The following is a 26,124-nucleotide window of genomic DNA, read 5'->3' as shown; positions in this document are numbered from 1 at the left end:
ATCTCCGACAACCTCACCAGTGGAAGACCTTGAGCCAACTGTTAGCATGCTGTCAATCAATGGAGTCAGAGTGAGAAAATAGGAATCACCCTTCATGGAAAAAAAAGTTATGGTTATTCTTTGCAACATTTCATTTTTAATTAAAAAGACATGTTTCTTGTTCTCTTCAGAATGAGCCCAGGGAACATTTGTAATCATTTTCAGGTCAAATTATATTGTACATATTGCAGCTGATTTCACAGCTATGTGGGCAAATTACTGTTTTTCTGCACAACTAAATCATTATCAAGGTAACAGCAGACAGTAAGCGTCGCCAACATCTAGTGGTTACAATACATTTTAGGAAAACACAGTCTAGCTCGTGGAATAAGAAACTTTCATATTTCAGCCAGATCTCTCTTCCCTGCCCAGCCCAACCTCCAAGCCCCTGCATGTGCTGGACTTTGTCCCTATATTTGATCTTGACAGTAAAGATTTTGTTTTGTTACTTTTTCCCCTAAGAAAGGCAAAAAGGTTAGTAAGTCTTTAAACTCTCAGTTCTTAAGGCTGTTAATATTTCACATTGCCAGCAGGGAAAGGAATTAAAACTGCCAGTAGCTATCCAGATAGATTTTAAAATCCCCTTCCCTCCCCCTTCTCTCTGCCTCCCTCAGCTTCAGAGGATATTTTCCCCGCAAATTGGTTTTAAATTAAGGAAGGTGATGAAGGCAATGTGCCGTCTCAGCATTTTCCCAGGTGCACTTAATCTAATTTCATTAAGGAGATCAGGACAGATGATCGCTACAGTTGAAACATTAAGTCTGTCCATTTTTGTATAAAAAAACCATTAAGTCTGTCAAAGTGTCCGCGGGTGGGCTGTTTATTATTGGAGAAGAAGGCGTGCTTTGCTTCCTCAATAAACTGTCAGGAGTAGTAAACCACAAATTAAGTCAGTTGCTGCCAAAGATTTAGGCAAAGATCTCCAACTAATTTTGACATAGGTGTGGGAAAGACCAAGGAAATAAAGACCATAAATCGGTCTGTATGCTTTGGAAACCAAGCCTTTTGGGTGTGTTTGAGATATTTCAGTTTGACCCCTTGAAGAGTGGAAGACTGGGCAACAGTGGATACGATCAGGCAGAACTGCTGATGGTTCTGACGCTCTGGACACAGTGTTGATGAGAGCTGTGCAAAGGTGTGCACTGCAGAGCCCAAACTACAGAGATTACCTTTGCTTTAACCTGTGCTCATCTTGCTGGGACTCATCGTCTTGCCTTATGCAGACAAGAACTCATCAAAGCTTCATTCAAGCAACTGCTCTTTTTTGAACTTATGCACAGATTTGACTAAAATGTAAAATCACATTCCTCAGATAATCATACAGATATCATACAAAATTAGAAGAAACCCATAAACTATGGAAGACTATTTAAAAGCCAAGAAAGAAATCAAGTGAGGCTTTCAGATTGAATATTCAGGCACTACAAAATCAAATGTGAGCCATTTGCTAAGGGAGAACACCTTACTTCTCAAGAAAAATGCAGCTGGTATTGAAGACCATCTGTTAAAAATGTTAAAAAATATAAAATACTAACTGGAATTACATAATTTTTACAGTACATACAGAGAGATTAATAATCACTAATATGGAACCAGGGGTGATATTCTAGCTGGAGCTTTGTGATGATGGAAAACTATGTTTGCCAGTAACGTGTGCTATGTACTGCTTTGAGCATCAAGGGTGGGCAGAGCAGAGGAAGGTTCATTTTCTCATCCCAGGTGCAGTGAGGGGAGGAACAGAGCTCTCTCCACTGGCAGATGATACCTTAGCACTGCAGGGATTAGGAAGGAGTGGGAGAGGTAGGAGAAAGCCAGCCTACACCATGAAAAATGACTGGTTCACCCCTGGGGAGACACGGAGCTGAAGGCTCACAGGTGAATGAAAGACAGAGACTTTTCCTTGCTGCCTGGGAAGAACTGCATGGAGCCAGTGTGTCTGTACCACAGCCCGCACTAGAACTAAGGGGTGACCCTGCAGAAAGCAGAGGGAGGCTTTTTTAGAAACACTTACTGTAATCTCTCACTTTGAGTTTTCTCTGTTTGAAAAGTACCCCCTCACTTCAGTTTGTGTTTGTGGAAAGCCAGGACTCTAGCTCTTAGAGACTCCTGCCCCTGAGGGTGTACAGTGAAGGCTGAGCAGCACCAGCTGAAACATCTCCCCTGACTCAGGGTGCCAAAGCAATCCCCTTACTGATTTTGCAGAGAAAAGCAGCAGTTGATAAAAAGCTGATAAGTGAAACCAGCAGCTGATAAGTGTTAGGAGACTCACCTAGCCAAAAGAATACCCATTTCAATCAGGATGCTTTAGGTAAGGGTGAATTCCCAAGCAAGGTCAGGCAGACATTACTTCTAGTCTTTACTACCGATCCAAATGTTGTTGCTGCCCCTTATATATTTGTAAAATCCCTGTAGTGAAACCTAGTTTGGATTTTATTGCAAATTGGACCCAGAAGCAAGAACTGGTGGAAAGCTACAAAACCCAAAGCTGACTCTTGGGCCATCGGCCATCCTTGAGTTGTATCGTTTATGCCTGCATAGGACACACAGTGCTGCACACTATTCTCTTCTCTATTATTTAACCTAGTAAAACAATTTTGGAATATAGTAATGAGAAACTTTGCAAGTCAAAAAAGGCCTTGCAATTACAGCTATTGGAGTATGCATCCTCCAAAATTCTCATCTTCTTGGCATCTTCATGGTTAAATAAATCATTCAATTTAATTAATCGAATTGCTTAACTCAATTGCCAATTGTTATCACCTGCCTACTACGTTATGTTCTATCTGATCACCCTCCAAAGAGTTACTGCCATTATACAGGTGCCCTTTGGATTTATGGCTATGTTATAATGGTGTTTCTTGATGTGGGCAGACAGCTGTACTAGGTTGCTCTCTTCCCTGCTGCCTCAGATCTTGAAAGTTTCTTCACAAGGTCCCTGGTAAGATATGAAAATATTCATAGCTGGGGAACTGGAACAGGGATACGTTAAACAATAGAGAAAGCGGAGAGCTGGGACATGTCGACTGCCAGCAACAGAACTGGTATTATCCTGTCTTGCCCAAGAGCTCTCCATAAGATCTCTTTAGTCCTTTTATGTGAGTTAATGATGGATTTTTGTCAGCAAACTAGAAGGCTCTTCTTATTGTTTTCTCTGAATTTTTTTTTTCCTACATTTTCAAGAATGAATATGGACACCACAGATTGTGATGACTCAGCTTGTTATATACAGACTAATGTACTTAGAATCTGAGTTTTTGTCTGAATAAAAGAAAAACACAAAATCTCTGTAGGAGGGGAGAACATTGGTGCTAAAGCTTTGAGTCTGTTTAATTTTTTCAGTTGCATTCTTGCTTTACTTAAATAGAAAGGTCAAGAAGGGCCATTATTAGTAATACTTTTTACTGGAGTTGCAAGCCATCTTGTTGGGAAGGACAACATGGAGGGCTCCTTTCTCTCTGGAAGGGCATGCAGGGCCTAACTCAACTGCCCCAATTCTCAGTGGGAACCTTTGTGTCTTCTCCGTGCACATGGTGGGTGGAACAACAGAAGTTGAGGGCATGCCAAGTCTCTCCCCCATCTGGCATTTCCCAAAGAGCAACTGAGTGAACTGGGTAAGCAGTGGGCTTTCAGGATGCTATTTTGCTGGTAAATCTGTTCATGGAGAAAAATGAAATAAAATAAATTCACGGAGTGGTGAATTTTTATCTTCCTGTACTGGCAACAACATTACGTTTGCCTGTTTATAGTGCCCGAATCTTTCAAGGTTATTTTAAATTCAATATTTTCATATTGTCTAAAAAGCAGATCTGTGTTTAATAACAACATGCAGCTTGTCTGTCAAACAGAGACTTTCTTCCATTAAGAGAACCAACCACCTTTACCCAGTTACTATTATATTGGAGTCAGGTTTCTCACTGGTTTTCACTCTGCATCACTGGGTTTTCAGTCTGTGAGAATTAAATCTAGAATAAACACTGATTCTATGCACATATGTGCATGCACATGTGTAGATGCTATACTACTGCATGCTGCTAAGACTGCAACACAGCCCAGGCACACACTTCTACAACTGCATTCAGCGCTGCTCTATGTAAGCACAAGCATATTACAGTGAAAGGACCACTTAAAAACTGTCTGAAAACCCAGCTGGAAAGTAACTGGCAAATGAAGACTTCTCATTATTAGTCACAGCTGAAAACTGCCAGAGATTGAAGTGTAATGCTAACTGAAGTGCAAATACTGCCATGCGAAAGCCCTCAGTTCAATTCTGTGTTTGATCTCTCCCTTCTGGCTCCAACCAGTAAGAACTGGGATTGCTGGAAAAGTACCAAGTTTAATTTCTCAGAGAAAGGGACAATTTAATGATGGACAAAACTAATTTGTGGACCTTGGCCTGGGTAGGCTTCAAAAATAGCAAATAACTGGTTATCTGTAGTGGGAGCTAAACTTCCAGCCTCATGGCAACAACTGTCTTATCAGATGGAACCCACTTTTTCCAATGCTAGATAAAATGCAAGAAGCAGGGTGAAAGAAGCCCCCAGCAGTATTGCTACCAATAATAGCCCCCGTGGACTTCAAGTGAGTGGCACTGAGGGGTCCAGAGACTAAAGCTTATTCCAGCCCCATGAGACAACACACTGATGCACTGGTACATTGACAAATGGGGCCACGAGAGCAGGAGTGTAAAGATGCAAAGAAACGCACAGAAATTTGGATCACTGTGGGATCTTTGGGAACAGACACTGTGTAATTTGGCTTCCTCTCCCACCCTGAACTGCACCTTGACTTCCAAAGTCTTTCACAAACCCCTTCCCTAGATCTCACCTTTCTGACCACCTGACACAGCTTTTCCCTCCCTGGGATTCAGCAGCTCCTGTCCGCTCTGTTCCTGTCTCTGTAACCACTGCTGTAATTGGGAGCATTGTTAAGACCATCTTGCCTGATTTTTTTAATCTGGTGTCATGGGGCTTTATCTTATTTCTGGGTAATCGCATACACACACATACACAGAGTGACCACTTCTACTAGATTGACTCCTAGATCTCTCTTCATCATTACAACCTTTTCTCCTGCTGCTTAAACTATGATTTTTCATGTGGCCTTGTAGACACCCTTTCAAGGTCAACACAGCTAAAACAGAAGTGATAATTTCATCCACCAGATCTTCCACACAGTTTAGTCTCCTCATTGCTTCCACTCTTATCACTTCCACCTCTCACTCAATCCCATAGTTCTCAGTGCTCTCTTTGACTCACACCACTCCCTACATCTTGACATCCAAGCTATGTTTAAGTCCTGTAAATCCTTTTTCTCTATAACATAATGAGCATCCTCTGTTCATTCACACAACTAAGTTCTTGGACAAGCTCTCACTACCTCACCTTCCATTTACCATTTTATCCTTTCCTGTGGCGATGGCAGACATAACTGTGTCCTTGCGCCAAGGAAAAAGCTGCTGCAAGATCATTTTCCTAGTCTGCGGCTTTGCTGCCTACACAGCTTCCCACTTCCCAGATTGCAAACTATCACCTTCCATGTTTTAACTCTTTCACAGCTTACTTCTTCCCAACACTGACACTTGGTATTGATGCAAACCCTCATCTCTTGTTGGCCTGACTTGATCGTCCCCTTGTTAAACTTCCAAATAAGCACCTCCCTATTACTTACCACTGTGCCTTTTGCTACAGAGAATAACTTTCCATTTATGGCCATAAAGCTACCTGATTTTCCCTCTCAAACACCTGATAAAACCATCCCCCTTACTGTAATACCTACAAAACCAAAGACGGAAAACAATGAGGCTGCTGACACACTGGAACAGTGCTGCTGCTAACAGTGTCCCCCCATTTATCTGGATTCCTTCACTCTGGTCTCATCCTTAAACCACAAGCTGTTCTGCATCTATACAGCAGGTAGCAAGATGGGAACCCAGCCTGTGGTGGAGAGATCATAGCGCTACCATGTTGCTCTTCTCCCATGTATCAAGTGCTAAATCACACTTGCTCATGTGCTGCTCCATGCTTCCAGGCACCTACTGGGACCCAGAAATTAGCACAGCAAACAGCAGCATGGCAAGGCTGAATTCACACGGCCGCACGCAGGGCCTAATAAAGTCATTGTGCTGTTGCAGAAAGCAGTGTGAAAACACTGTTTTAGAAAACTGACTTCAAAAGTTTTTGCTTCCATCTTGGATATAGTTTTACCTGTCTCAAAGGTTGCTTGCTATAGCTAAAACACAAACTACAGAACAAATATATGGTACACACTGAACTCAGAAATACAGTGTCCTTTCATTTTTTGTACATCTTATTTAGCACCACATTAAATGAAGGAATGCCTGATATCTAACCCCTGATTTGAAGAGCTTGCTTACACTGCGGGGCCATGTAATTAAGCTGACAACCCACAATTTTGCACAGAGCAGACAGAAGTCCAAGACTGAAAGAACATGAACACTGAATTACTTTTAAGGAAAGAAACAGGCCTTTTTTAAAGGCAATCTTGAACACTGTTATTAAAAAAATGAGAGCAACATTTTGGAGTAATGAGCAGAGATTACTCATTCCCTTGTTTTACACAAGTTGACTTTTGGCTTTCTGCAGAACACCATTTAACAGAGCACATTACCAAGCTGCTAGCCACTTTTCACAGTGATGCTAAAGCAGGTAAGAGACAATAAGTGGAACTGTTGATGGTTTATATTACTCTATTATGTTAATGTTCACTAAAGTATGCCATAAGCTCTCTCATTACATGTGTATAAACCAATTCTCTGTGGTGTTATTCCTGTGCTAAATGCTATAACTACATAAATCTTGAATTAATGGAGACTTTATAGTTCCTGAAAATGAAGGGTAATTGCTATCTGTTAATGCTGTTGTTGCTATTAAAGGAAGTATATATTTTCAGTAACAATGTTTATGGACCGTGAGCCTCAGATCGCAGCTATTGCACAGTGCAGAGATAGTGTAATACAATTATCAGACTAACTCCCTTTCTCTCCCTCCTCCCTCACAAAAAGCACGGTATCATTTCCACAGCTTCGACAAACTACCCTGCAATTCTCCTAACAGTTGCAGAGTCTAAGCCAATGTCCTTCAATGAAAGAAACAGGATTTGCATTTCCATCTCTGGCAATGCATGATTTGCTAAGTTTCTCACTTGGTTAAATGGCTGGACAGCTCACTTTATTAGTTTGAGTATCCTGAACAGTTCTTTGAGAAGTGTGTGATGACAGAATGACAGGTGTGAGAAAGTATCATCCCACTTACTTCCTTTGAGATTTCAGCAGTGATGCAGAAGTGAAAGGCTATCCTTGGCCAGAGACAGTTTTCAGAAAGTAGATGGGATGGACAAGTCCCCAGCCTTGCTCTCCTCCAATTATTAAAAACAGCAGCATACTGTTTGGAAACACTCTCGCAATCTGCTGTGAAACTGTACCTTGCTTGCACTGAAGTAATGGCTCCTCAATTCTGATATACTGTATGTATGACTGACTATGCTCAATTACTTTTCTCCCCTGGAGTCCTGCACAACACTGCACAGGGCAAAAACCAAAACCACCAGAAGCGTGTTTATATTTTTTGATACAGTGAGGGTTAAGCCTTAATTTTACTCTAACGCCCATGTTTTAAAACATTAAGAGCTCAATAGCCCATATACCTATGGACCAAATAAATAGTGGATAATTAGCAGCATGGTACAGAGAGAGAAGTAGGAGGTGGAAAATTTCAGTTTTGCTTCTAGCTCTATCACTGACTCAGTTTGTACTTGTATGTGAACTTCTTTTGTCTGCTTTCCTCATGAGTTACATATAGACGGCAGTGATCCACTGTTTATGACTAACAAAAAGTTTTATGCAAATCAAAAGTACATTAGTAATTCATGCCCTACCCTTCATTAGCGCCAGCATGTGTAGGTGTACCTAGAGAAAGCTGCTTCTTGCTGACCAAGCAGGAAAGTAGGATTGTTCTGTAGTGCTGTGAGATGAAGCTGACCCATCATGTAATTTGGAAAGCCTGACGCAGGGCTAGACTGTATGCCGAATACTCCATCTGGCTGCAATAGCCAGAGAGCATTATTAGAAGATGCATTTTTCCAACACACGGATGGGGAAAAACCCACTTGTCAGTGTAATCCTTCAGGACATTCACACCAGTATTTTTATAACTCCTTGTTGCATTAGTCAGGTTAAGTTTTAGACAAATACTGAATGTGTTTCCAGGGGAGTATAGTATGTCAGGTAGCAACACAGAGAGGCAGGCTGCCCTTGTGTTCCTCAACTGGAAGGCAGTGTTGCATTTACATTATCTCCATGAAAGGTTTGAAGCATCTTCACTTTGATCTTAGTGAATCTACATGTATGTGCACACATCTTTGCTGACAAGAAAAGCAACTCTACCTAATTCCAGGGACCTATTTAATAGAACCAATGTCATGTCTCATGTCTCTACAGATCAGGCAAGAGATAGAAGGACGATGATCTTGTGCTGCTCTCCTTATGAAGAAAAGAAATGTTATTATTAAGGTGGAGTCACCTTAAGGAGAAGGTAGCTGGGAAATATGTGAGCCTAGAAGGTCAAATTACAGTTATAGGTATGTAAAGAAATGCCATATTAATGGTAAGGAACACTAAAATAGCCTTTCATTTGCTGTAAAGGACAGTAAGTTACCAGACAAACACAATGCAGCTTCCTCTGAAGGTAACCTCAGATCCCACATTCTGAAAGCTAATCAATGTTGTTCAGATTTCAATTTCTTCTCTACAAGGTGAAGTCAAACCTAATCTAACAAACGTCAGTCTCAGATGTAATGCCGCTAGCTGGGTCTACCAGTGTAATTTAGATAATCATTAATAGCATAGCTGTATAATAAAACTACATGTCACTTACAACTTCATCTGAGGTTTGACTGGCAGATCTTTAAACAGTTTTCTAAGTGATTGCTTTTACTTTTTTTGACTGGGCAGTCTAAGAAATGTTTTAACCCCATGATATCTAAGCTTTTAGGGAATAATTTTTCATCCTCACCATCCCTGCCATCAGCTCTGCTGCTGTGTAACCTTGTAAGAAACAGAACTTGGCGGGTAGTGGTGCTTTCAGGGAGTGACTTTATACAAATAAAATAAAATAAAATAAAATATGTACAGTATCTTTCTTTCAACATATATGATTTAAGTGTTTCTTTTCAATCAAACCTTCATCTCAAAACACAGCTTCTGCCATACCCCAGGGATATTTAGTGTCTGATGGGATTTTTAAAAGGAGACGCTGAAGGAACCTTAATGCTTCCCAAACTCTAACAATGTTAAAAAAAAGAAAAAGACTTAACCAGAAGAAGCTTTTAGTGTAGTCTCTTGAACTCATGACAACCTCTGAAGTATGGCTGCAGCCAAGTGTGCTGCCAAGGAGACAGGGCTATCTGAAGTCAGCCTTTCCTTTTGTAATGCTGATCCAGTAGAAACCTCCGTGCCACCGCTTCTCATGAATGAATGCAAGAGACTGGACAGCCAAAACATAATAAAAGTTTGATGAAGATCTAACCTGAGACTGCCAAGTTTGAACTGCCAGTAGAGAAGTCAGCAAGGGATACTCAAGTCTTTTATACATTTGATGCTTAAAAGCATGGGGCAACTGTTGCTATGCAGTGGGACTTCTCTGTTTTCCTTGCAAAGGTGAAACAAGAAATCCCTACACAAAAACACACAACTACAACTTTTCAATGAACAACCTGTGTATCCAAAAGAAGGTCAGAAAAATCATTGCTCTGTGATAAATATGCATGCAACATGACAAAACACTCCTTGACAGTTACCACACTGCCTTTGAGGGTAGGTACCAGTTGCCCCATCCTCTAAACTGATTACAAAATTGACAACTTCAAAGGTTACTATAAATAAAATATGGGGTCCTGACAAGTTATCAGAGGAGACTTCCTCTGAAACAAGACTAATGCTATGACTTGGTTCTCACCAAATGCTCACATAATAAGCAAGAAAGACTATTATGTTAATGGGAGTTTCTTTTCTGTAAACAAAAACTTGTGAAGATCACAGTGCCTGATCCAATGCTTTTTCATTCAATTATAGATATTTTTAAATTTGACAGGAAGGCTGAAGGAAAAATATTACTTTCAAATTCATTCTTATTTTGACTATGAGGGAATTTCCAAGCTAGTAAAGCACATGAAAGAAGAAAATTCAGTCTTACCTTATCGTCAATATCACTCTCGCTGTCACACTGTGGATTAGAGAGAGAAAAAAAGATTTTGAGAAACATCTTTATGTATAGGGATCTTTTGCATCATCCTCTTAAATCTTTAGGATAGCTGTTTATGATGTTCTCAGTTCAATGAAACACACTTTTGATGTCTGCAGTAATGCCTTTTAGATTGCTAGCATAAACTAGAGAAAGCCAATTTCTCTCTTCTTATACAAAAATACAGTATACTCATATTTGGATGGGGGAAAGCGAACTTTAAACAAAAAGACAATCAGTGATGCATTATAATAACAACTGTAACATGAATACCACAACAAAAAGCATGCCTTTTTATCATCCCAAATTGTGGAATATATAGTAACAGTTTTGCATTGCTTCACCTTGATAAGCACTTTGTCATCTAACAAGGAAACTGTGAAACTGGCAATCAATTTCTAATTTAATGAGTGATACCAAGAATAGTAATTAAAATACATCATAAATTCTGGTACATTTTTTAGTTTGAATGAGATCACGATCCCAGGAGGAAGTGTTTACTTAAAGAGTTTGAGAGCGTAATCTCTTACAGCCTCTGAAAATTAAATGTTCTATTTTCACAGCACAAATGATAGAAAGGTAACTTGAGCACTGAACATTTCAGGACATGCACATATTGTTGTCTGAAGCTGAGAAAGATTTACAGTCATGAACAAAAATAAATCTCTTGGTGTCTGCTATATTGACAGAAAGTGGCCAGTGCATTTTGCAGCTTTTGTTCCAAACAGGAATTTTCTCCTTCAGCCAGCCGCTGACGGGGATGGCCCAGGTGGGTTTCCATAACTGGAGGCACTCTACCGAGTTCACTGGCTCAACAAGAGAGGACTGCCAGCCAGCAATGACAAGCTACAAATGTAAAAATGGTCCATGAGAATGCATGCGCTTCTGTGTCATGAATGCAAAAGAAGGAATAGATCTGTTTGGTCATTTTGTCCAGCTCCTGATCCTCATGGAGCAGAGAGAGGGGATCTTTCCTGTCACACCCTTTTTTATCCTAAAGTTACAAAGCAGAAATTCCATCTGTTACATCCTTATTCTTCTGCAGATTTTTGAAAGACTGTTTAATCTCTTCTTCTTCTATTTGGCACATGAAATGACTGACCCCAAACACTTGAGGAATCTTTTACTTTTAAATTTTTACTTTTAAATTCTCTGAAGCACATCAAACATATGAAGAACCACAGTACAGAGGAGGGGTCTCCCACGGTGATTCTGCAGTGAAGACTGCTCAGATTCCCAACTGGCTCCTTATTTCCATTTAACTGCAGTGGAAATGCTTGGTTTAAGGAACCTTTTTTTCTATAGTCTTGACTAAGCAGAACTCTTTCTCTCAAAATGAAAGTGTTATACACTGCCCCACCTGATCCACATCACTTTTTTCATAGAGAAATCCAACTGTTTAGAAGGATGTGCACAGATCTAATTGTATCTGTAACCATTCTGTGGAAAAAAAAAAAGAAAATCCTGAAGCAAAAATGGAAGAAATTGCAGGAAGGCAGGACACTGCTCTGCTTGGGCTGGGGAGCAGTGGGTGGGCAAGTCCTATGGGAATAATCAGTGTTAATGCCAGCAGATTGCAGTAAACCCTAGCCAATTACTTTGTGCATGGAAGGCAAGAACATCAGAGCAACATTTTAGCAAATACCTTCCCTTAAGCCATTTGTGCCTTTTTTGCGGACTTTCATTCTGTCACTGAGCATTATGAAAATTATTATAGGAAAGAGTTTCTGTTTCTTCACAAACATTCACAAATATTCAGATCAGAAGTAAAATCAGTCCTGATAAATCATCAGCAGCAGCCATTTGCCGACTCTCCCAAACCCATGCCACCTAACCACAAACGATTAGAAGTCTCTGCTCTGGGCCTGGAATGGGACTAATTGTCCATCACCACTGAGACATGCTGAAGCAGGTTTGCCGGGCAAAGGCTGCCTCAGTACCTGCTGCATTTGTGCTTGCTCAAGACAGTGCTAATTCACACTGAGAAAGCAACACATTCATCAAAAACAAGGTGGGGGAAGATGCAGTCACAGCAGTACACTTATTATTTATATGCTCCTGAGAAATGCTGGCTGTCTCAAGGGAAGCCTTTCACCTCCCCCCGGGGGCTGAAATCAAGTCAGAATCCTACAGGGAGTGTGCGTTCCCCCAGATTACTAGCATAATTGAGTGGATCACAAAGACCATGCTATTTCACCCTTTAAACCTGGTCTATACCAAAGTAGCCTAAATTACCATTTTAGTCACTGTGTTTATTCAAGCTGCACACTCCTATTTTAGAGGCAGAATATTTTGATGAGGTGATTCAACCTGCACAGTTTGGACTAAGGCATGTTACAATGGAATTACAGCTATCACAAAAATGGCATAAAAATTAGGTAGTACACTCAGTCCTGTGTTGCTTAAAATTGTATGCTTACAATACAAATTTTAATTCTTACAGGGACTTAAAGAATTATACACTGAAGTAATAAAAAAATCAAATAAATTCAGAAATATATTGACTAGAAAACATTCAAAATTATCACTAAAACTCAGACATTTTTATCTACGAGCCCTGGTTTAATAAAACCTCAGTACTATAAGCCTTAATAAATTTAGCTTAAAAATATTTGAGAGCAGATGTAAACAATTTTGGGGAACATTACTAACCATTACTATTCAAATACAATGCAGTATTTCAGTCTTGCTCTCTGTTTTTGTAACAAAACTTGTCTTCTTATTTCCTACTGCATTATGATATTTTAAAAAAAGAGGACAGGCTTTTTCTTGTTGAAAACAGATTTGACCTCAAAAATTTATATGCCTACAATGAGTATAAAAACCTATTACAGATGGTTTGCATTACTAAAAGGTGCAGAATTGCTTTATTTAGATGCGTAATTTTGCTTTGTACTAATATGCAACTTTGTCTCCTGTAGATAAGCAAAAGTTGCAAAAAACCAGTGAACCATCAAATCCACATGCTAAATTTTATAAACAGACATACCAATCAAGCAAACATGTGCTCTCTGAGGATACATTTTTCCCCATTCAGGATCTGCAAATACTCCATAATTAATTGTTTTTAAAATGGAAAGGACAGCAAAGAATTTTGTTTCATTTTAGCTTATATCTTCCTTTAATCATGACTGCATCAGCCTTGCAACTGAAGATGCTGGGAGGGCTGTGGACGCAAATGCAGCTCTGCGTGGACACGGAGCCCGCCATGCAGCTGCGACTGCAAGATGAGTACTATAAAAGCCATATTTCTGACAGCAAGTTGCATAACTTCTTGTTTGCCTTATGAAACAGCTGTCCTTTCCCACCTCTCCCAGCTATGAAGGACTCACTCATCCACACAAACTGTCCCTGTATTGATTTCTACCTTGTGGCTTTTAAACCACCAAAATACCAGATCTTAATCCATGTGAGAATGAAGTCCCAAACTGACCCAAAGCTATTAAGCAGTTCACATCATGGGGGAAGAATTAACACATCATTATTTATAAAAATTGGACTTCTGCTTAACATAGAGCATTCTGGAAAATGGTGAGTTTGAGACTCACGGCTACCAACCCATGTTAATCTCCCATCGACTCCTGAAGCCAGCTTTGGTGGAAAAAAACCCCAATCTTCAGAGTTCACTCAGGTTTTCTTCTTTTTATTTTAAAGAAACAGGCTCCCACATTCGTATTGAGAAACAGGAACCCACAGGCTGCTGAACATGCAACGACACTGAAAAAAAACGACGACAGCAAAACCAAACCTGCCTGGACAGATCTGTGAAAAACAGAACCGCTGTTGACCCCTTCCCTTCGGGGGAGTGTTAAAAAGCACAATTTCAATGGGCTGGTTCAGTTTCTGTGGTAACAGCCTTCAGTCTCTGCACACCCGCTCTTCTCCAGCCTCCTCGAGCCTGCCCCTGCAAAGCCCTGGGTCAACAAAGAGAGATTGAGGCTGGTGCGTTGCATCGCCAGGATGTTTAAATGGATAATGAAGTCACAGCAGAAACTTTGGTTTGACCCAAAGGATTTTCTGTGTCTTAAAAGACAACTTATTCTGCCCTGGCGAGGAGGAGGTGGGTGGCGCTCCCTCCTGAGGGCCCAGCAGGCCAAGGCTGCCCGCTCCTCACCACCCGGCCAGCCCTCACCTCCCACGCAGCTGTTGTGGAGGGACAAAAGCCCTTGTCAAAACAAAAAAGTTAAAAAAATGTGGAGAACGGCAACTGTTGACAGCTACGGGGTGGGGGTATGGGGGGGCTCATTGAAAGACAAAAGCTTCAATTACCTGGATTTTTCTAAAGGCCTGTTAACACTCCCGGTCTATAAGCAAAACTGTAAACAGCCATTGTGCCGGGTTCATAAAGGCTGCTAAAAGGATTATTCACTGGCCTGTGCCAATTGCCTCTAAATTCCACCAAGTATGTTTGCAAAGCCGGTCCCTAATTGTGCTGCTTTTTGGAAACAATTTCTCACAGTGACAGATTCCAGTCAGAAAAAAGCTTCCCATGAGGTAAAGTTAAGCAGAAACAACACATAATTCAGGTAAAAAGGCCTTGCCCCTCCCTCCTTCTCCCTGCCTCTGCCCCACAGAAGAGGATGATGCAAATTTTGCAGATGTGTGCCCTCCATCCACAATGACCTAGTGCCAAAAAGATGCTGCCAAACCGGCCGTGGGTTCCCAAAGACAGAGCACAGTCTGGCGGCTGCTGCCAATGGACTGTGCTCCAGACGAAGGTTCGGGCTCTGGATGAAGCAGGGAGTGAAGCAGTAAGAAAAGCTGCTACTTTCCTAATCTCCACCTAAGCAACTGCAGCAACTCCACCATCCACTCCATCCCACTTGTTCCCCTGTTGCACCCAAAAGACTTGAGGAATCAGAGACAGAACTTCCATATGTGTAGACCAGGCCCTGTGGCTTTATTTTAACAGTTGAGGTGGAAATTTCCATTTCAAGACCCATCTCCATCATGCCTTTCCCATCAGGCAAGGAGTTACTATGCGATGAGTTCCATCACCTGCTTGTACAAATCATCTCAACAGGGGAGAAAGATGGACTTTTGGCTACTATAAAACACAGGCAACGGTGTATTTGGAGAACGACCTTCTACTGCAGGGACGTACATGCCACCAGTAGCACACCTGCCTGTACTGAACTGAAAATAAACCTCTAACCCCTCCCTCATCCCAAATAAGCTAAGGTTGAAATGGGAAATACTAACATGACCTGCTGTGGTTCACATGACATACAAGGATAAATCAGATCACTCTACGTAACAGCAATGGGTGCTGTAGAGGTTTGTCTCACTGAAAATGAAGCTAGATTTCCACTATAAAGGTTTTCTGGTGGACCTAGAGTCAGAGGTGTTTGGTAGTGTCATTGCTGTCTCTACCACAGCTTTCAGACAATTAGTACAGCTGCAGAGTGTTTTAACCATGTAAGTTTAGTTTTTTTGAGAGCAGAAGGGGAGCAAGCCTGGAATGAGCTATGCATAGATTTATTCAAAAAAAACACCATCAGCAGAAGAAGCATGTAGGCTCTGTGCTTCAGGACACCTCCACTGGCACCAGGCTCCTTGCAATCTATATTAAAATTGTTTGTACTGTGATTCTGGATGTTTTCTGGTGAGTTTAAGAACCATAAAAACATCCTTTGACTCTTTTCTTACCCCCAACATTTTAACTTCCAGATCACCCAGTTTTTCTTCACATAAAAAAAGTGCTACATCGATTAACATGAAATCAGAAACTGCCTCATGCCAGGAATAAGAGCTCCAAGAAACAAAACCAAAACCAACCCAAGTCTCACAAGACTGCAACAAGATTGGCAACACTTGGGTGTTATGTCATTGGTTAGGTGCAGAGAAACACTCTTGTTATCTGAAATGGGGCCACATCCTCCAAGATTTTGAGAATTGCACAGAAGTCACCTCCACTTATTCACATTAATGTGGCATCTCCTATTCCACCCAAAATCAGAGGTTTATGATGTAGGTCATGCCTTTACAGCCTCAAGGTTATAGGGCCCCATTGTGCCTGACAGTATACAGCACAGAAGTTACAGGTTCCTGCCCAAAGAGCTGTCAGAGAGGCTTGTTTTGTATTTGCACACCAACACACATATCTACAGATATTATTTATATTATGATTAAGCAGAGGGTGATAGACATCTAAACTAGCTGTGTGAAAAAACAGATCCCAGCCCAGAGGGACATGTAATCTAACCAATCTGCCTGAAACTAAAATTGTCTGGGGAAATGTAAGGCTGAGAGAAGAGGAAGCAAAAATATGAAACATACAGTCTATAATATTACAGTGCAAGCTGGCAGAGTAGAATATATATGTAAAAAGTTGCATAGAATATATGAACAGTGCAGACACCTATGGAGCTTGAAAAATCACTCATACAGTCCCAGAGGATAGCCATGTTACTGCTACCTTATTATTTCCAACCATATTTAGTTACTGAATTTTCTTTTAATGGCGAGGCTTGGGGAAGCATTAGGCTTAAATCCCGGTTTGTTAATGTTTCTTTTAAAGGAAGAAGTAAAATCAAGCCTATTTTTAAGAGCCCTCCCCCTCTCCCTGTCCTCTGAGCTAACTTCCCGGGAGCAGCTCGCAGCAGCAGCAGCGTGTATGGATGCGCGCTTGTGTGTGCAGGGGGAGGGTGTTGTTTCCTATTAAGTCTGGCATCGGATTCATGTCTGCAGGGTCTTGCTTAAGATGATAGGAAGAGAGAGTTTTATCATGAGCCAGACTGACAGAAAAGCCTGCTAATGGGACTTGAGGCATACACAGGAAAGAAAGTGCCAAAACATTAAGCTACCGCCAAGTGTCAGAGGGCCACTGATTTATTGCAGCAATTTTGCCACTGTGTCCTTTATAAGGTCCCACAAGTCCTTCCTCCTGGCAAGAAGCTGTGAGCTGCTGCAGCTCGGGGAGAAGTTTAGATCCAGAGCACAGAAAGTGTCCAAGCGAAAGGCGGGGGCCGGGGGGAGGACGGAAATCGAATGTTGACTTGAACTTGCCCCAGGCAGCAGAGTCCTCTTAGCTCCACTGCCTCCTTGACAGTTTGATGAAATGAGTCAGGGCCTCCCTATGGCTAGACCAGCTCAGGCTTCCAAGTGCCGGGGTAGAGCTGTAAGAAACAGATTGAGCCTCAGGGCAGCAATTTTTTTTTTTTTTTTCCCTTTCTCTCCTCAGCATTTGGCTGGGGGAAGGGGGAGGTTATGAGCACTACAGATGTATAGGCTGAGCCTTTGTCTGTGGAGGGGGAGGGCGAGAGGGAGAGAGAAGAACAGCAAGAGAGTATTAGCTATGGCAGCCGAGAATAGCCCTGAGCACTATAACTAATTTTGAGGGGCAGTGATGCATTGTACAGGCTATGTGCTGTTTGGTCTGAGGGGGCCCCTGTTGTGAAGCAGCAATCAAGAGGACATTTTGTTAAGTGACCAACAGCTGTCATCTGCAACCCCAGAGTAAGGAAGGAGGAAGCAAGGGGAAGGGAAAAAGAGGGGGGGGGGGAAAGCGCATTTGTCCCTTGGAGGCAGAGCACATTAATCCACCAACCTGCCACAGCTTTAACTCTGAAAGTGCTTGGTGCCTCTGAAGCGCTGAACTCCACTCCATCAGTCACCTGGAGACATAGGTACCTCTCGCCCTGCTTCAGTCTGTCAGATGCAGGGAGCTTCCCTACCTCTGCGGGTCAAGGAACCAACGCTAAAAATACTGTTTAAGTCTCTTTTCATTCCATAAAATTGAGTTGATCTGCTGCAGCTTAGGGTCAATCCCTCAAGGACTGTTTTTTCCCCCCTTCCCTTTTCCTTAGCACTCATAAATTAATCAGGAAGACCCTGACTAAGTCATTTCATGCTGTACAACATAAAAGAAAGTCCCCTGATGATCCATGCAAGTATCTATTAAAAGCAGGAAGAGGGAGGGAGGAAGGGTTAAAGAAGAGGGAGAAAAACGAGGGGGGAAAGGAAAAAATCTCAACCTTTTTGATATTTTAGGATAAAAGCTTGAGGACTTTGTTACAAATTCTAGCCAACATCAAAACACCTTAAATAATTCAAAGAACATGTTAAAGGGAAGAAACTGAATGTTGCTCTGATGTTCAGTTGATGCAACGCAGAATATTACCCAAAACAGCACAGTCTGTTAAGGGAGACAGCAGCCTTGAGCATTTCAGTTCTTTAGAAAAATGTCAGAACCTGTAAAAATCATAATTTCCAGCAACTTTTTTTTTTTTTTTTTTCCATGATATAAACTCAGCGAGACTGAAATGTAGGTTTCTGACAAGCTGTTAACAAGACAACTTTAGAAATCTGTCTGGAGCTCTCAGGGAGATGGGCTGCCATTTCACTGCTTCGAAGAAGTTCATGACATGACAAGCAAAAATCAGGGAACAGAGACCTAAAAACCACGGTGTAATTTTCATTTGCTTCTGTCTTGAAAGAATTCAAGCAGAAATATTAGAAGGCTTCACAACTAAAAAAGCCAGCAACTGGAAAATCATTGCTGTGGTTTGACAAGCACATCTTTTATGCTGAAAATGGTTTCTTTATTACTACACCTATACACAGGCAGGCAGTTTCTTTATTATTACACCTATATACAGCAATGCACTTTTGGAAAAAAAGGGATAATCACAAATTATTCCTTGAGATCTACAAAGTGAGATCTACAGCTGCCTAATTCTAAGCCAAGTCTAAAGATTACTGAGTTCACAGGAGAGAGTGACCAACCCATCTTGAAAAAGCTGTAAAAGCCACCAGATTTATCTTGGTTTCCCACATCCCTGCCCTTCCCCCATGTAGGAAAGGTAGAAATATCTTTCTGTAATGCAGTCTTTTACTGGAGTCTACACAGATGAATGTTGCTACATAAGTGTTTAATAAAGACACATTCATTAAAAATAAAAAAGTCAGCATCCAATGTGATCTACACAGCTATGTTTGCACCACATTCAAGAGGCTTTCTAGCTGGTTTACCATATTCCACCTCCTACTTTAGGCCTTAATATACCAGTATAATGCTTTTCCATAATTTTTGGATGATCTAATGATGTCTTATCCAGAATCAATCTATTCTATTCTATGATTACAAAAAAGTAGATTGATCGATCAATCGATCGATCTCTCTCTCCACATATCTCTTTCAATATATAATCTCTCTTCCTCTCCCTCACTATTTGGACTCATTCTAAGTATTTAATGGTAGGTTAATATAGCTGCCTCAAAGTAAATTTACTGATTGTGACTGAAACATCACATCCATGGTTGCAGAATCTTGGTATCCTTGGGACAGGTGCTTTGGGAAACCTAAAGACAGCCAGCTGCATACATAGAATCTTATGCTTAATTTCAGCCCATATTTGTCAAGAATGAGAGATTGGACAATGCAGAAGGTCATTTCCACTTATAGTGCCTATGATTATACCAAGGAGTAATGTGAATTACAGGCCAAATTTAGCCCAGCATTTGCAAAGACCACACAAATAATGAACTGAAGCTTTTTCACCTCTTTCCTATTTCAACTCATTTCCACAGGGCTCTGGTGGTGTGATTCTACAGCCATGCTTGGGTAATTGAAAGGACAGTGCACGCAAAGTTGAATGGCTGACACTGCATTTCATCAATTTACGAAATGGAGGAGACTCTAACAAGAAAAGAGATGCAGTTTCCTTCTCTTCTGTAGTGCTCACAAGTTCTTTTCATTCTCCCCTCGCTTGGGCATTGTGTCACCTGTCATTCATTTTCTTTTCATTAGACGGACACTCTTGGAGACATTACAGCTTCAGTGCTGTATAGAGGTTTTCACTAAGGAACCAGAGAAGCATCCATTACTACTATTTTACAGTTTTAAGCTACGACTAATGCCATTTGCTTGCAAGAGAAATCTTGCCTTGCTGCCTTCCCTCTACCACGAGTCTCCTGGTTTGGAGTTACCTGAACTCCTCTGCCACAGCTGCTTTGGTCCCTCACACTCTCCAGGGACCAAGAGAGGATTTGCAGTGACTCACTGCACAGAGCAACTCTAGTTTTGTTTAATGCAAGGATGCCTAGAGAGGGTATGTCCAACAGCAGAAAAGTGGCTTAAAGCCATTATTTACAACGAGAGGCTGCTGCAGCTTGGAGGGGAGGTTGTAAGGTTTCTTTAAAATTAAGGAGGAGTTTAGGACTTAATATGGATATAGCTGAAAACCACTTTAACCACAATGACCTGTCTAGTAATTCCCCACTTACTATAAACATCAGTTTTCTTCTTCTGTTTGGACTGCAAATCTAGTCCGTTACTATGCCATGTCCATGTCATTATGGAGACACCAAAAAGTACACAGCCACTACAAAACAACTGGATTTGTTAAAGTAGCCCCACTCTAATGGAAAGCATTTAGTTATTCTCAGCTCTCTGACTGCATGGTATGTGACTCTGTTTGGAAGTTTCATTTACATATTTATTTAGCGGAGAACATGCATGGCTGTCTTCCCTCGGTGCAGAACCATTTCTAGCTGCAGGAAGCTGTTAGAGGGGATTTCAGCACGGAACTCTGAAGGAAAGGCACTTCTTAGTATCTTAGTATCCTGCTTAATAACAGTCACTCTCCAGAATGAAGGTGATGGATTTCTGGTTATGAAACTAGCTGTGGCTTGTTACAGCTTATTCACATGAATGTTCATTTTATTTCATTTATACATTTCAGTTTCTTATATATATATCACACACACACTTTTCCTCATGCTAGCAACTTCCTCCTTCCTTACTTCTCCCTGTAAATCCAAGTGGTGCAGCTACAAAAGAACATACCAGGCTATGAATGAAGACATCCACCTCATGACTCTAAAGTTCCCCCCCCAACTATATCACAGATTTTTCCATTCAAATGCAAGATGGACACCCAAAAATTTCTAACATGAACACTCAGAAGTGGGGATTAATTTCAGAATCAGAGCTGGCATCACTGAGGTATGAAGGCAAATCTCTGCTGTGCCTTGTGACCATTTATTCTGGGCCAGGCAGGATGAGTGAAGCCAATTTGAATTCAGTTGGGGTGAAGCTGGGGTGGCAGGCTACACACCTCGAAACATACCACTACGATGCTGTATGTAATATTTTAGCACAGTATTCAGTTAGGAACTTTGGACTTGGAAAACAATCTAAAGCACCTACTGTGATCTCAACATACATTAATTCAGTAAAAATGAAGTACAGTTAATGCATATAGGAGGGTCACGTGAAGCAGCTGCTTATTTTGTTGAATGCCTTTAGCCACTAACAAGGGATGCCCCTGTTGTCAAGATTTACAATACTTAAATATATAATGAATATAATAATATTATTTAATTCCACTGATATTTAACTCATAGCAAGGTTTATGTTGTTGTGGCTGACAAACATAAAGCTTACAATAGCTGCCTTTAATGTTTGCATTACTGAACATTAACATTCAAATCTAGTAAAAGATTTAGCACAAGAATTGAGACATCTACAGAAGACCTATTCCTCCAAGGAATCTCTCAGAGCACATGCTTGCAGATTCAACCACTTCTTTTAAAATAAACCTTGAGGGATGGATGCCTCACTCGCCACAGGCAAGCTACTCTGGAACAAAGAAATTCACCAACATAGAAATAAAAAAGATTTAAAATATGAAAAGTAAAAACATACCTCCCTCCACCTGAAAATCTCCAGCAGTAGTCATTAACATTAAAACAATGCAAATTAATTTTTTTTTTCTTTTTGCTGTTTGTTCCATTTAGATCTTAAAAATATTAAAGTCGGTAAGTCTTGGAAGTGAAGGACAAGCATTGCCTAGGGCAGACATTTGGGTGTCTTCAATATAATCTAAGGAATATAGCAGAGGCTGCAAGTTAATTTGATAAGAAAATAACATAGTTGGTTATTTGCTCTTACAGAATTATGCCTTGACTAGGGTACACAGAAAAGCTTCAAGGCCTATGCCATTACCTGGAAAATACTTCTTTGGACCACTAAATGACAAACCTTTAAATATTACTCAATTTTCAAAGAAGGTATTTGCTGCTTCAGGTGAAATTGTAAAGGCTCTCCACTACCTTAGTATAGCTGCTTTTCTCTTCCGTCCCCCCTCAATACTCATTTGTTTTTGTCAGCCCCCAAAATGTCAATGACTGATGTAAATCAAATGATTTACAAGATGGAGTCTCCTACCTCACCGTTCTGCTTTCAGACTGCAAAGGTAGTTTGACCAGCACTGACCTCAGAGATCAAGTCAAGGGCTGGTAGTACATGTTGAAAGATGGGAATGCAAGTATCCTTAGCTAAACTATCCTGAAACTTTCTGAACAGGCTTGAGGACATTTATCCTTTCTGTTGTCACTACAGATTTTTTTTTGTTTGTCTTTTTCTTCCAGGACTGGTGTGGAAATGCTCAGTTGTGTGGGTAGGTATCATTTATGAATAGAAGCTCCAACATGTCAAAGTCTTTCCTCAGTAGTGACAGCCCCTTATAGGACTAATCCAGACTGAAGTGATTAGAGAATAAAAGAAAGAGGAAACATCTCAACAGGAGGGGAAATAAGAAAAAAAGAATGTAAGACTGAAGAGCAAGAACAGAAAAGACAACTTACTTGTTGCACTGTGGACGAAAAATGAGATGGGACTACAAACAATGCCTGTTTGGAAATAAATTCTATCACCTTTAACCAGTAAGTATTATTATTAGCATGACAATAAAACTGCTAATAATTAGATGGAACAACTATTACATAGTTGTCACTGAGAGTACACTGAATTATAGAAACTTTTCATTTTCCAACAGGATATTATGAACAAAGGTGAATGTGAAATCCGTTTGAAAAACTGGAAAATACCTTGACCGTGATGTTTTAACTCCTCTCAGTTTGTGTGCACTGGCACTATGAAGTAGACAGGTCTTCCCACTCTAACAGGAGGTGCGGCACAGCCAGTAGTTCTTTTAGCACTTGTGATTTTTGCTGTATCAGCTGTGATATACCAACCAATTCATGTGTGGTTGGCAGTCACACGTAGCAATAAAATACATAAAAAGCAACTCATGATAATGCTATTATTAGTATGTGTAACTACTGCACATATATTAACAACAGCGGTTTTCATGGACTGCAGATTTAGGTGTCTTTAAATATGCTTTAAAGCCTTTTCATGGAGCTAGAGTGTAGGAAGGTTCTCCTCAGCATTTTTGCAAAGTACTTGCACAGAAAACTGAAAGCTCAAGAGCTTCTGGCCAGCTTTTAGCAGCACAGGTCAAGAATGACAGAGTCTCATTCTAATCAATGTACATTAAAACAAAAAATTCTTTTAAATTCACACCTAACACTTTCATTTACGAAGCAGAATAGCATTCAAAAACAAACCACTTTGTTAGCTCAGCTGGCTAATGAAAAATTGCCACAATTACAAAAACAAATCTTTGTTTTCAATTTTCAGTAAGCAGAGCTTTAAAAGAACAAGCTGCGCTTGAAAGCATTATAGCTTCTTTTTTTTCCCCTAAAAAAGGAAAGAAAGAAATCCTTCCTAGCAACTGCAATTATGATACTTTCATGTCAAATGAATTATATTACTGAAAATAAATCTTTCTAAGATGCACAAGAGGGTTATCTGGCTCCAGTCAGACTTATGCATTACTGGTTTTATATGTTGTACTCTACTTGATTAATATAGGTAATCAAATTATATTGCCTTCCACTGTGCTCTCAAATTCAAGGCTATAATGTTTTCAATGACAAAGTTCATAGAGTTGTATAAAAATGTACCTCATGCTGTACCAGCCCTTTATTGCTGTAGTAAAACACCATTTTCAATTTAGTAATAAGTGATATAAAACAGAGTGTCTTGATTGGCAGGGTCGTATTCATTATGCAGTGCCCTACGACACAGCTCAGTTCAGAATGGAAATTTAGGGACAGACTCTACCACAATCTCAGATGGTGATACTTCAGAGGATAGAATGACTCTTTTTTCATGAGTTGTCCAAAGGAAGGACAAGGAATTGGACACACACAGACATACTATACACACACACATATAGGGACAGAAGGGAGAAAGGGGCAGGAAGAGACTCATCATGGCATGCTGCTACTCCATACAGGTTTTCCTGTACTGGAGCCAATCCTATGCTACTGCTTCCCACCTGGAATAGGAAATGAAAAAAGAAAATAAAAATAAAAAGAGGAAGTATGACAGTCTGGAAAGCAACAAATACTGGAGAGCTCTTTCTGGCTCTGCCACTGGCCTAACTTGTGATCTGAAGAAAAATTTCAGGGCTTTGTTATTCTGAATGTTTAACTTGAGGTACCTTAATGAAGTTGTGTTATCAAGTGCTCTTCACTTTATGAACATCAGGATTGCCTAAAGAGCTATAAATTAGACTGTCAAAACTGGTAAAATCTCAAGTTTGCAGCTACCTTTCAATATTTAAATCTTAACCATTCCCTTCTATATATCAGGAATAATGTTTACCATATCCATAAACCATTAAAACAACCAATCTGTGAGTTCTATAGAGACAAAGTACTCTGGTGAGCTTTGTCATTGCTATGAACACTATCTAGAAGAGTCAGAATTATAAAGTTATTTTCTGTTGAACTAATCGGCAGAGATATTGTTAGCTGGTATCTTTTCTAAGCATGTATGTTGAGAAAATTATATGATCAGGAAAGACAACTCTTGGACTCAGGAATTAGTAATGTTATCTTAGTTTTGTTTCCTTGGCAACTTGACCTTTCATAATTTGCCCAAAGGCAAAATATGGGCAGCATATCCCTTTCAAATCATACCTCAATAATCTTGTGATTAAAAGCATCACCAGAATGTGGCCTTGCCGTAAGATGGAGAATTAACGACTCTCTACTAAATGATCCACTGATGTTGAATCTAATTTAAGTAGCCTTGCAAGAATATTTAACACTTAATGATAGGCTCTGTATTAGAGTAGGTTTAATCTAGGATGCAGCCACAGATGTCATAAGGAGGAATTAATCAGCATTGCTTCCACTAAAACAGAAATGCAAAATTGCTGAACAGAATGTATTAGAAACAGATTAAAGAACTGGGACTTAAACATAAAAGAAACAGAGCTGATGCCACCCTCAGAGAGCTAATTTGAAATACAGGAAAACTTAATTCGCCTTTAACTGAAGAATTGGGGTGTTTGAAGTTACTAAAGAGAAGCTTGCGTTATCAAGAAGGAAAGAAAGGCAGATAGTTTTTTCCCTCATCAATTAAAAATGAAAGCCCAACCCAAATATTAATGCCTGCCTCAAAATCCCCCAAAAATGAAGTTATTGATGCTCTAGGGACTATTGCTGCATCCTACATGAAGCTCTATACTTAATGAAGTGCTGTGGAAGTTTCAGTGATTTGGAAAACTCCTGCCCAATTTAGATAAGTTACCTTTCAGAAAAGCAAATCTTGGAAATAGGGAAATATAGCCTATGGCTATTGAAATACTTGCAGTTAGGGGAAAATATGAAATATGGTATTTGCAAATTAACTCTAAACTCCCTATATAAAGACAACTTGCCCATCCAAAGGTTTGCATAAAAATCTACATTAGAACTACTCATTGTTGCTTCAGACAAGTTGTCATCTCCCATTTGATGACTTCATGCTGTCCACAGGGTTTACGCTGCTCAGTCTCCTTCATTAACAAAGACAGGTTAGAGTATAAAGCCAGAAGGGACCACAGGCTGTAAGTTCAGAGCATCTATATAGAACAGGTCAATAATTTTCAACCAGTAATTCTCCTCCATTCTTGATGAGAGTGAATCCCCTAATCCTACGAATCCTTAGAAGCACATGTCATAGATTAAATATTGCATTCTTAAA

At 40.3% G+C, this 26,124-nt stretch overlaps 1 protein-coding gene across 16 annotated transcripts in view; it reads right to left on the bottom strand.

Moving 5' to 3' along the window:
* The window catches only part of FBRSL1 (fibrosin like 1), a 551,587-nt gene that overhangs the window by 175,367 nt on the left and 350,096 nt on the right, over positions 1 to 26,124 (bottom strand). For all 16 annotated transcript variants that reach the window (XM_042805739.1, XM_042805747.1, XM_042805734.1 and 13 more), the window contains one exon: positions 10,248 to 10,277. In XM_042805739.1, the coding sequence (XP_042661673.1) occupies positions 10,248 to 10,277 (30 nt within the window). The remainder of the gene's footprint in view (positions 1 to 10,247; positions 10,278 to 26,124) is intronic.

Source organism: Tyto alba, unplaced genomic scaffold (genome assembly GCF_018691265.1).
Source record: "Tyto alba isolate M040663 unplaced genomic scaffold, T.alba_DEE_v4.0 Super-Scaffold_44, whole genome shotgun sequence".
NCBI lineage: Eukaryota > Metazoa > Chordata > Aves > Strigiformes > Tytonidae > Tyto > Tyto alba.
This window is presented reverse-complemented; position numbering and strand designations above follow the sequence as displayed.